This window comes from Dendrobates tinctorius, unplaced genomic scaffold, assembly GCF_039654945.1.
Source record: "Dendrobates tinctorius isolate UK_male_01 unplaced genomic scaffold, ASM3965494v1 ptg000024l, whole genome shotgun sequence".
Lineage (NCBI taxonomy): Eukaryota > Metazoa > Chordata > Amphibia > Anura > Dendrobatidae > Dendrobates > Dendrobates tinctorius.
This window is the reverse complement of record NW_027361692.1, coordinates 10,630,814-10,643,682: the sequence shown is the minus strand read 5'-3', so window position 1 is coordinate 10,643,682 and position 12,869 is coordinate 10,630,814. Positions and strand designations below refer to the sequence as shown.

Here is a 12,869-nt window from a genome sequence, read left to right as displayed (position 1 = left end):
ATCTTGGTAAGCAGGGAGTCATAGTAGAAATTTTTGCATAATTGTTAACATTTTTCAGGTTTTTGCTCCTATTGATACCATTTGGTGCTTAATTTACACCTAAACTAGACACAATATATTTTATAGGAAGTAGACTGTAACATCACAGTTATGTGTGTAAAGAAAATGTAACATTTTTGGTAGTTGACTGTATTAAGCTAAAGTCCAAAAGACAAACCTAGCATTATGTCCAAACTTCAAGCACTTGTAACATATGGGCACTCGATAGTGCTTCATTACATTTGGATCATACTAACCCCGAAAGTAAGAACTGGTGCTGAACATTCTGCTGACTTTTCTGGCAGCACCAAGTATAATTACACATTAACTGTTTCCTTTTAGAAATGACGAGTTCATTGTGGCCAAGAGATGCAGCATTTTCAAGGCAAGGACTGTACATACATAATAGTACCCCAATACATGAAATCATTTCAGCTTTGAAATATAAAATATTTAGATTTTAGTGGGAATTTTAAAACAGATTTGACCATAAATTTAACTACTTTTAATAACAAGGAGGAAATCTCAGCTGAAATCTACCTTTACACTGCAGAATTTAGCAAGCTTTTGGTATAAAAAATACAACAAAACTGCAGCAAGTTGTAAAACATCATCACAAGCTTCTTCCATTGAACTCCGTGTGTTTATGCATTGTACTGGCCACCACTTCACTTTCACAATGTATGTATGGAATGTCTCTGTAGGTGGCTAGTGATGATGTACCTCATATGTGCAGGCCATCAATCAATCCAGGAGAATTGTGATCCAGCTTGACTGTTACAAAGAGTGGCTCCACCTGTCTGAGTGACTTCTTGCTGTTGTTTTTAAGACAGCGATCAGCTATATTCTACCAAATGCTGTTAATCTGTCATTGGCCTAAATAATAGTTTGGTTGTGGTTTGCCGGCTACAGTTGGTTTGAATTACTTTGCGAGACCCAAACCATTTTCCACAACAGTTCAATAATGTATGAATGCTGTAACTGGAGTCCTGAGAACCACCTCCTGTCGGCATCTGCAGGTATTATTTTGATTACTTGGCCAGCTTAGAGGCACAGATGCGTCATACTGCAACAGGTTGGTTAATCAAATGAATGGCGACGGATGCCGTGAGGTAGGAGGCTTTATCACTGATGTCCTGCAAATTGTACTGTAGTAGGTGTGCTTAGAAATAGAAATTCTCCAGTAGTGAAAAAATGTTCAGTTTTTCTACATAGTTGGAAATTACTGGTCTCCGCTTTACGGTTACCGTAAATGGCTTAAGTTTAAAATTACATGCAGAACATTTGTTAAAACATTTATCTTAGATGTTACCCCAAGCCCAGCATCTCTTGGTTTGGAGTAAATCTTATTCACACTAACATTAGTTTGCTAGCCCAATAGCTTATTAAATTGCTTTAGGGTACCGTTACACTTAAAGATGCACCAGCGATCCCGACAACGATAAGACCTTGTCAGGATCGCTGGTGCATCGCTACATGATCGCTGGTGAGCTGCCAAACAGGCAGCTTTGTAGGATAGGCGAGGGAGTGATCCAACAGGAATGGGGGGTGACCCACTTCTTGCCGCCGACAGACACGAGACTGAGTCAGGGGCTATATTCAACAGGTCCGTTTTTATTGGCCACCTCTCTGACGACCACCGCCATGCATCACAGGAATTTCACAGTCCCTTTGTTCACAGACCCGGGTACCTTCACTTCTTATTTTTACCGTCGTGGCGTCCCTTGTGGCTCTTTTCACTGTGGCTTCCCTAGGCCAATCCACCACAGCGATTCACCATTCCAAGTACACCGTCCATTTGGCACCCACAGACCATCTCCGTCTGCGGCTACTGTCCTCTGGGCCACCCCCCGTGACCGTCTCAACTGTCAGTTCCCCTCTGGAGGCCCTCTGCCATCTTCCTCTCTACAGCAGAACCTCCTTACTAGTGAGCTCCCCTGGCTGACTGGACTTTCCAGAACCTTCCCTCAGCCTCTTATACTCCCAGTTCTGGTGGCTCCGCCCACTATCACCTGACAGTTAATTCGACCAATGGCAGTTATACAGTCACACTCCTACACTCCCCACTGCCCTCTAATGGTCAAACTACAACACGTCATCTTTTTCTCTTAATCTCAGCGCTTTTGTACCTACACTGCGCTACCCCTCTGCCTCTTACTACAGGCAGATCTATCCGTCAGTTCAACCTCCATACAGCTTCACCAGCGATCAGCACCAGCGAGGACGCTGGTATCTAAGGTAAATATCGGGTTACTAAGCGGCGCACGTCACTTAGTTACCCGATGTGTACCTTAGAAACCTGCGTGCTCGCGCCGGGGGCTGCAAGCACGCAGGTTTCTAAGGTACACATCGGGTAACTAAGTGACGCACGCCGCTTAGTAACACAATATTTACCTTAGATACTAGCTCCCAGTGCCTGCTTAGAGCGCTGGGAGCCTCGCTGATCGTTGGCTCCCGCTGCCACATGCAGCGATGCGCACTGGCCAGCGGGAGAGCAACAATCAAAAAATAGCCCAGGACGATCCTGAACGATCAGCGATACCCGGCAAGGGCCCAGTCGCTGATGTGTGTCACACACAGCAATATCGCTGGCGAGATCGCTGAGGCGTCACAAAATCAGCTATCTCGCTAGCGATCTCGCTGTGTCTGATGGGGCCTTTAGTCTCAAGCTGTACAAAAATGGTTGTGTGTAAGAGTATATTAACCATTGGCAGAGTTGTCCAACCACATTTTGCAACTGTCCTGTTTATATGAATGTAGGAGCATGGCAAAATGGAGAGCAGACATAGCATCACAATGCCCACTGGTGATATTAATATCCTTAATATTAACTCAAGTGAAGTTAGAAAGGTTCCTGCAACCCATCTTTTCCTGGAATAGTAATTCTCAAGTCACAGAATCCAGATGGTTCCATCTTTCCAGCACAGACAGCAAAAATGATCCTGGAAAAAAAAAATTAATTTAATAAAAAAAAATTAAAAGACTTAAGTTACTTAAAAAGAACAGACTAAAAATATTTATACATCCAATTGACTGGAAAGACCTGACTTGAGAAGTTCTATTTCAGGAACAGATAAGTGCAGAAGAAATGTTGTTCCCAGAAGACAGGAGAACAAGAGTGTGAACAATATTGGAGACTTAATTCCATGACAATCATGTGTATACTATTGGTCATGAAATTCTAAAAAAAATCCTGCATCACATGCTGTGGTAACATGGCACCAGCTTCAGACAAAGGATTCACACCCCCACCTAGCTATCTGGTATGCAATATTCTACAGGAAGACCCCCTGTGGATCCAAGCCATATGGCCTGAGTCCTTTGTTCAGACAGCTAGGTATTCATAAAGGAGTCCTAGCTGTACATCGTATATATATTTCCAAGATCCCCAGACCAGGGTAAGCGCCTTTCTGTGTCTCGAGTCATTCTAAAATGCCAGGGAATGGAGATACAAAGAACAGCCACTAGCAACTAGGCAGCAAAATTGTGTTTAGTCTCCATGAGTAGCAGGGGCCCAGTCGGTTACAATGGCACCAGAACTGCTGCCCTAGGACCACCCAGAAAGGAGTTATGATCTTTCCTAGGTTTTTGGAGATTTATCTCCAAACCTCCGGGGGGGAGGGGATTTAGGTTCAGCCCAGAGGGCAGGAGGGGAGTGACCCAGTGGGTTAAATGCTTGTGTGAAGCATTTCCTATAGATTTTTCTCTGGAAGGTCGCAATGACACATCGTGTGATGACAAGCCTCCCATGTGGCAGCCCTTCCCATGCAAGCCAGGCTTTTCATTTAACTGGTAACTGGCTATATGTTCGGCTTATTCCCTTTGTCCTGCCACTACTGTATTTGCATATCTGACCATTATGTATGTATAAACCTCGTGTATATATGGTGTATTGTCTAGTGTGCCCTTAAGGCAATTAAATATATAATTTAACCTTGGGCTGCTCTTTTATCTCAATTAATGAATCCAAACATCTGTTTCTCGGCCTAATCTCACATGGTGGTGAGCGCCGCTTATCGCGGCCGGGTGTCAGCTAATTATCATAGCTGACACCCGGCACAATGTGTCAGGGGCGGTCACGGACCGCCCCAACACGTTAACCCCTTGTACACCGCGATCAAACACGATCGCAATGTACCGGGGGTTAAAGGGAAGCATTGGCAGGGAGGGGGCTCCCTCCGTGCTTCCCTGAGCCCCCCACGGCAGCGCAATGTGCAGCGCTGCTGCGGCGGGCTCCTTTCCTGCAGGTCCCCGGATCCAATATGGCGGCGGGGACATCCGGGGGCCTGCAGGAAGCTGGCTTCCTCACTGCCCGCAGAGTGCAGGCATGAGAAAGCCTGCAGCAGTGCCTGTGACAGATCGCTGATCTGTCACATCACAGTTATGTCCCCCCTGGGACACTGTAATAAATTTAAAAAAATTAAAGAAAAAAGTGTAAAAATAATTTTAAAAAAATCGCTAAATAAATTAAAAAAAATATATATTTCCCAATAAATTCATTCTTTGGAAATAAAAAAACAAACAAACAATAAAAGTGCACATATTTGGTATCGCCGCGTCCGTAACGACCCGCCCTATAAAACTTTTCCATTAGTTAACCCCTTAAGCGAACCCCTTTAAAAATAAAAATAAAAAACGAAGCAAAAAATAATGATTAATGTCATACCGCCGAACAAAAAGTGCAATAACGCGCGATCAAAAAGACGCATATAAATATCCATGGTACCGCTGAAAACGTCATCTTGTCCCGCAAAAAACGAGCCATCATACAGCATCATCAGCGAAAAAATAAAAAAGTTATAGCTCGCAGAATAAAGCGATGCAAAAATAATTATTTTTTATATAAAATAGTTTTCATTGCATAAAAGCGCCAAAACATAAAAAACGACATAAATGAGGTATCGCTGTAACCGTACTGACTCGAAGAAGAAAACCGCTTTATCAATTTTATCGCACGCGGAACGGCGTAAACGCACCACCCAAAAGAAATTCATGAAACGCTGGTTTTTGTAAATTCTGCGTCCCAAAAAACGAAATAAAAAGCGTTAAAAAAATGTCACATGCCTGAACATGGTACCAATAAAAACGTCAACTCGTCCCGCAAAAACTAAGACCTCGCATGACTCGGTGGGTCAAAATATGGAAAAATTATAGCTCTCAATATGTGGTGATGCAAAAACTATTTTTACAATAAAAAGCGTCTTTTAGCGTGTGACAGCTGCCAAATATAAATGCCGCCATAAATAGTAAATCAAACCCCCCGTTATCACCCCCTTAGTTAGGGAGAAATAATAAAATTAAAAAAATGTATTTATTTCCATTTTCCCATTAGGGCTAGGGTTAGGGCTAGGGTTAGGGCTAGGGTTAGGGCTGTGTTGGGGTTAGGGTTGGAGTTAGAATTGGGGGTATCCACTATTTGCGCACATCAGGTGCTCTCCAAACGCAACATGGCGTCTGATCTCAATTCCAGCCAATTCTGCGTTGAAAAAGTCAAATGGTGCTCCTTCCCTTCCAAGCTCTGCCATGCACCCAAACAGTGTTTTACCCCCTCATATGGGGTATCAGCCTACTCAGGACAATTTGCAAAACAACTTTTGGGGTCCTATTTCTCCTGTTGCCCTTAGGAAAATAAAAAATCGGGGGCAAAAATATCATTTTTGTGGAAAAAAATTTGATTTTTTTATTTTCACGCCTGGGCGTTATAAACTTCTGTGAAGCATTTAGGGGTTCAAAGTTCTCACCACACATCTAGATAAGTTCCTTGGGGGGTCTAGTTTCCAAACTGGGGTCATTTGTGGGGAGTTTCCACTGTTTAGGTACATCGTACATCGGGGGCTTTGCAAACGCGACATGGTGTCCGATCTCAATTCCAGCCAAAAAAGTCAAATGGCGCTGCTTCCCTTCCGAGCTCTGCCATGCGCCCAAATAGGGGTTTACCCCCATATGTGGGGTATCAGCGTACTCAGGTCAAATTGCACAATAACTTTTAGGGTCCTGTTACCCTTGGGAAAATAAAAATTGGGGGTGAAAAGATCATTTTGTGGAAAAAATATGATTTTTTAATTGTACCGCTGTACGTTATAAACTTCTGTGAAGCCCTTGTGTGTTCAAAGTTCTTACCACATATCTAGATAAGTTCCTTAGGGGGTCTAGTTTCCAAAATGGGGTCACTTGTGGGGGGTTTCCACTGTTTAGGTACATCAGAGGCTCTCCAAACGTGACATGGCGTCTGATCTGAATTCCAGCCAATTTTGCATTGTAAAAGTCAAACGGCGCTCCTTCCCTTCTGAGCTCTGCCATGCGCCGAAACAGTGGTTCCCCCCCACATATCAGGTATCAGCGTACTCAGGACAAATTGCACAATAATTTTTGCAGTCCAATTTCTCCTGTTACCCTTGGTAAACTAAAAAAATTGAACCTGAAGTATTTTTTTTGTGAAAAAAAATTAAATGTTCATTTTTTTTTAAATATTCAAAAAATTCCTGTGAAGCACCTGAAGGGTTAATAAACTCCTTGAATGTGGTTTTGAGCACCTTAAGGGGTGCAGTTTTTAGAATGGTGTCACTTTTGGGTATTTTCTGTCATATAGACCCCGCAAAGTGGCTTCAAATGTGATGTGGTTCGTAAAAATAAAATGGTGTTGCAAAAATGAGAAATCGCTGGTCAACTTTTAACCCTTATAATTTCCTAACAAAAAAAAATTTTGGTTCCAAAATTGTGCTGATGTAAAGTAAACATGTGGGAAATGTTACTTATTATGTTTTTTGTGTGCCATATCTCTGTGATTTAAGGGCATAAAAATTCAAAGTTGGAAAATTGCGAAATTTTCAAAATTTTCTACAAATTTCCGTTTTTTTCACAAATAAACACAAGTTATATGAATGAAATTTTACCACTAACATGAAGTACAATATGTCACGAGTAAACATTGTCAGAATCACCGGGATCAATGGAAGCGTTCCAGAGTTATGGCCTCATAAAAGGACAGTGGTCAGAATTGTAAAAATTTGCCCGGGAGTTAACGTGCAAACCACCCTCGGTAGTGAAGGGGTTAATACCACCAATAGCTTTCTATTGTGTTGCAATGTCTCCTCTCCATTTTTTTGGGGAAATGTTTTTTTCTTCTATGTTTAAATGGGATCCTGACTGAGGAAACTCCGCAGTGGATTGAAATAGAAAAAAAGTGGTATAAACTTCTTGGAATAATTGTGAGTGATGGTAATCTGCCACTCACAAAGCATAAGTGCTTTTTTTTTTTTTTTATGTATGTTTATGTTTTTTTTTTTCTTTCATTTCTATTTACACAGTGTCAATATAAGTTTTAATGGTGTGTTCACTCTTAATAAGATTTATATTTTCTTTGCATGTATATCTGATTGTGACATGCAGAAATCTCAACTGAGGCCAATAAGTGGATTGTAAGCGATTTGGTACGTGCTCACAAGTTTGCAAATGGCAATCGAGATTGTTGAAAAGCAGAATCCTAACAGTGGGCATATATTACAAACTGTTGAGATTCTGTATGTTCGTCCCTTAAAAGTTTTATATGGGTCCTGGAATATCATATCTATGGCCTGTGAAAAGCTCTATTTCCATTTCCTAGCACAAATTCAGAGTCCCCTAAGCTTCTTCTTAACCTCACCGCCTGAAACAAATTTCAGTTCAATTGAACACAAAAGAACACCAAACCAGAACACATAGGGAACGCTGCCAAAATGAATATGAAGGATCAGATGTTAAAAAAATCTCAAGTTATTGAGGAAAATAAAAAGAATTTAAATTTTTACTAAACAACAGTATAAATATTATTAAGACCGGGGAATTTCTTTAAGGTTACACGGTGTGTGTAATAAATGTAATCCCCCCATGTTTGAAGGCTTAATATACATTATCTGATTTTCTTCACTATAATTATTGAACACTGGAACTGGAATATTGCACAATAAAAATAGATTAATTCTCTTGGAGATTTTGTAACAGTATTATGTGAGCACATACAAACGCCTGTTCTAATGTATTGTACTGGCACCATCTACTGTCTATTTAACATACTGGGTTCAGTTTAGCTCCTGTTCAAGCAGTGTATAAAGGACAAGTGACTGCTTTAATATATCAGTATTGTTTACAAGTTCTGGAATGTAAGACTAAATCTTGAAGAGCTCAGATGTTTACAATAAAGAACCGCCAAGAAAAAGGAAACCAGACAGTATTTCTTACAATCACAAGGCACTTCATAACGAGCATAGAGTAATTAATAAGTGTTGATGAGACCATAACATCTGACTTGTGTGTTTACTGAACATTGTAAATGATTTTTTAAACTTGTTATTATATGTTAGAAATATTTTTATTCTCTCAGTAATTCAGTGGCCATTGGCCAGCGCCTATGTATATTACCCCTACTTATTATGACTCCTCTAGAACAGTCACATTCTGAAATGGATCACTCAAATGCCTTTAGTTTTGCCAGGAAACTAAGACCTCCTTCACACGTCCATTTATCATGTCTGTAGGTGGTACATTTTTTAAGGACCGCAAAAATGAACACACGCACACTCATTGTATTGACATTTTTACCAGCACCAAGGACGAAATAGTGCCGCGCACGGATGAAATCCGCGTGTTGTCGGTGGGACACGTACCGGCGCCTGAGAAAAACCATACAGTTTGCGCTGTTCCCAGGTGCTGAAGACAGCTCTCATCATTGTCGTCTGGTGTCTCCCTCAGCTCTGCTCGACCAGGCAACAATCATGGGAGTTGTATTCAGCACCCGTTGCGTACATGTGTAAAATAAAGAATTAAATACAAAAATTGGAGTGGAGTCCTGCATAATTTTTATAACAAGCAGAGGGAAGATGCGTCAAATCTGGCACTTAGCCTCACTCTTCCCACTTGCCCAGTTGCGCTGGTAAGTGGAGTAATAGGGTTGAATGTGCCATTTCTGGAGCGGCTGAGGGCTGATGTTATTAGCCTGGAATGGGGGCCAATATCCATGGCCCCTTCCCTGGCTATTAATATCAACCCTAAGCTGTCTGTTTAGCCTTGCTGGTTAGAATTTATAGGGGGACCCAACATAATTTTTTTTTCTGTTGTAACTACCCAGTAAAGGCTAAACAAACAGCTGTGAGCTGTTATTAATTGTCTAGAACATTTAGGGCTAATAGCCCCTTTCCCAGAATAATATCAGCCTCCAGCCGTCGGCGTTCCCTCTGCTGGTTATGAAAAGTACTCGGGAGCCCACACCATTTAAAAAAAGTATTTGTTTAAAAATAAAAAAAGTATGGATAAAAATTCGAATTGTATAGCACACTTACAAATTTATATTTATCTATCATGTTTCTCATCACTATCTCTATCTTTGAACATCTTCATTACCTAACACCTTAATTTCTATTCTGCATTTCATTCCATACGTGTCACACTGACAAATGGACACGGGCAGCACACAGACACACGGATATCACACGCATTACACATGGACATTCGGATGTCATTTGGACACACAAATGCAGCACACGGCCACATGGATGGCACACGGACTACGGGTCACACCGAGACTGTTTTTTTTTTCTGCACAGGAATCACCAGGACGTGTGATTGGTGTATCACTTATGCCCCAATTGTCCATTGTTTTGGACCCTTAAGTATTTTAAAGATAATCTTGCTGCAACTAAAGGTTATAGATGCTTTTGCTCTGAAAATTTTTATTGTTTATTTGATTCTTAAAGTGAACCTGTCATCAGGTTTGGCCTGTATAAGATGCGGTCACTACCTTTTAGGGCTTATCTACAGCATACAGGAATAAATATGGAATGAACTAGCATTTGGCTTATAGCTATTTTAGGTGTCAGATCTATGTCAAAAGAAGTAGGACAACTACCTATGTAAATGAGTTACACAGATGCCACAGCAGAAAAATTGCAGTTATTTTTTAATAAAACTAGCTAGAAAGTTGCTTAAATTATGCATTTAAAGTGCCCCTGTCAGCAGTTTTGGTCGCTATAAGATACGGCCACCGCCTTTCAGGGCTTATTTTCAGCATTCTATAATGCTGTAGATAAGCCCCCGATCCGACCTGCAAGATAAGAAAAATAACTTTTATTATACTCACCCGGGGGGCGGTCCGGTCCAATAGGTATTGCAGATCCTGGTCCGGTGCCTCCCATCTTCTTGTGATGCCGACCTCCTGCTAGCTTCATGGCTTCCTTGCATCGCGCTCCTGCGCAGGCGTACTTCTCTGCCCTGCTGAGGGCAGAGCAAAGTTCTGCAGTGCGTAGGTGCTGGGAAAGGTCAGAGAGGCCCAGCACCTGCGCACTGCTGGAATTTGCTCTTCCCTCAACAGGGCGGATAAGTACTCCTGTGCAGGAGCGCAATGTCAAGGAGCCTGTGAGGCAAGCAGGAGGATGGCATCGCAAGAAGATGGGAGGCACCGGACCCACGAAACCTGTCAGACCGGACCGCCCACCGGGTTAGTATAATAAACCTTATTTTTCTTATCTTGCAGGTCGGATTGGGGGCTTATCTACAGCATTAGGGGAGCCACTGCGCATGACAAACTCCGCTTACAAAGGACTTTCAGAACAGCAGAGAGAATTATAGGTTCCCCCCTGCCTAAAATCCAGGATCTTTATGATAAGAGTATTCGATCCCACGCATTGAAAATTTCATCCGATCCCTCTCACCCGGGACACTCCTCATTCCAACTACTCCCTTCAGGACGTCGCTTCAGAGTCCCCAAATGCAGCACCAACCGCCATATGAACAGCTTCTATCCACTCTCTGTTCAACAATTAAATCGTCATGTGTAGACTATATACTGTATCTGTCTTGTTAGATGTTACTTGTTGTATCTGTTGTTATATATTATGTTGCCTCTTTGCCACAAAGAATTCCTTGTATATATGTAATATGTACTTGGCGATAATAAATTTGATTGATTGATTATTGAATGCTGTAGATAAGCCCTGAAAGGCGGTGGCCGTATCTTACAGCGGCCAAAACTGCTGACAGGGGTACTTTAAATGCATAATTTAAGCAACTTTCTAGCTAGTTTTATTAAAAAATGACTGCAATTTTTCTGCTGTGGCATCTGTGTAACTCATTTACATAGGTAGTTGTCCTACTTCTTTTGACATGGATCTGACACCTAAAATAGCTATAAGCCAAATGCTAGTTCATTCCATATTTATTCCTCTTGTCCACTTTATTCCCATGCAGTGTTGGTTCACCCAAACTTGAAGGTGTCTTCAATAGAAAAGAAGCCACTTCCAGACACCTTTTGAAGAAATCCAACATATTCAACCATTTTATCTGTGACAGCTATTTTTGTTATGATTCTGGACATTCACTTCACAAACACCTCAGTTGGTCCTGCTAAAAATATCGAGTTCTGCTGTTTTTTAATATGTATAACCACCTTTAGGGTATGTTTCCATGGTCAGTAAACGCTGCGGGTTGGAGATTGCGTACATCCGCAGCGACCAGATGTTACAGCATAGTGGAGGGGATTTCATGAAATCCCATCTCCACTATGCGTGCAGGGACACCTCTGGCTTCTCTGTGTAACCGGACATGCGGCGCGTCTTTATAGACCACAGCATGTCTATTTATCTAGCAGAGACGCTCCTTCTCCGCAAGATAAAGTCACCCATACCATGTATAGGATGCAGTAATTGCACATGGTTCAATGAACACATGCGGAATCACCGCGGTAAACAAAAGCCAACAGCACTTTGGACGGAGCCAACATGTGCTGCATCCAAAGCGCTGCCGGTTTGTGCCGGTGGAAACATACCCTTAAAGGGAAGGTGCCGCAATTTTATATAATTTGCAAAAAAAAGAGTAAGCAACAAAACATGTTGTTAAAGCAAATGTTGTACTAACTAGGATTTATGGTTTGTTTGTAATAATGTTTTAATGTAGCCACTGGGCGCTGCCATCTTGATTTGCAGATCTGTGGAGGACTCATACAGTCTGCAAATATGGCCGTCCCTGGACATAGGAGACTGCGGTCGACTCCCGACCCCACCATGCAGCCTCATTAGCAGTGAACTGGGCACGCCCCTGTGGGCTGCACCATTCACTGCTGTAGGTGTGGCTGGGCGCCATTTTACTGTAGCCCAGTGCTATCTGCTGAGCTCCACTTCCTGCACTGTGCTTCCTGCTCCAGCTCCACTGTCCTCCTGCTCTGTCTCCGCCTCCTCACTCACAAACAGCCCCAGTGATCTCTGGTAATCTGACACCTTTGCTTTTATGAGAGCTTTTATGGCTGTCTGAGGAGGACAGTGACATATACAGCCCATAGTCTAGTGTATAATTGGGGAGGGATGGAAGTTTCACCAGTGTGGACATATCTGTAATACTGTCTCCTGTGATACTGCCTGCTGAGCCGTGTATCTAATCCTCTCCTGTGTGATACTTCCTGCTGAGCCGTGTATCTAATCCTCTCCTGTGTGATACTGACTGCTGAACCGTGTATCTAATCCTCTCCTGTGTGATACTGTCTGCTGAGCCGTGTATCTAATCCTCTCCTGTGTGATACTGACTGCTGAACCGTGTATCTAATCTTATCCTGTGTGATGCTGACTGCTGAGCCGTGTATCTAATCCTCTCCTGTGTGATACTGTCTGCTGAGCCGTGTATCTAATCCACTCCTGTGTGATAGTCTGCTGAGCCGTGTATCTAATCCTCTCCTGTGTGATACTGACTGCTGAACCGTGTATCTAATCCTCTCCTGTGTGATACTGTCTGCTGAGCCGTGTATCTAATCCTCTCCTGTGTGATTGTCTGCTGAGCCGCGTACCTAATCCTCTCCTGTGTGATACTATCTG

General features: G+C 42.3%; 1 protein-coding gene across 20 annotated transcripts in view; it reads left to right on the top strand.

The window, feature by feature from the left end:
• RIMS1 (regulating synaptic membrane exocytosis 1) overlaps positions 1 to 12,869 on the top strand; it is a 548,264-nt gene that overhangs the window by 482,195 nt on the left and 53,200 nt on the right. Inside the window, exon 29 of one of the 20 annotated variants that reach the window (XM_073569353.1) lies at positions 10,544 to 10,825. The exons of the other annotated variants lie outside the window; for them this stretch is intronic. Coding sequence (XP_073425454.1) covers positions 10,544 to 10,638 — 95 coding nt within the window. The 3' untranslated portion in view covers positions 10,639 to 10,825. Of the gene's footprint in view, positions 1 to 10,543; positions 10,826 to 12,869 lie in introns of those variants that run through there. 20 annotated transcript variants of the gene reach the window in all.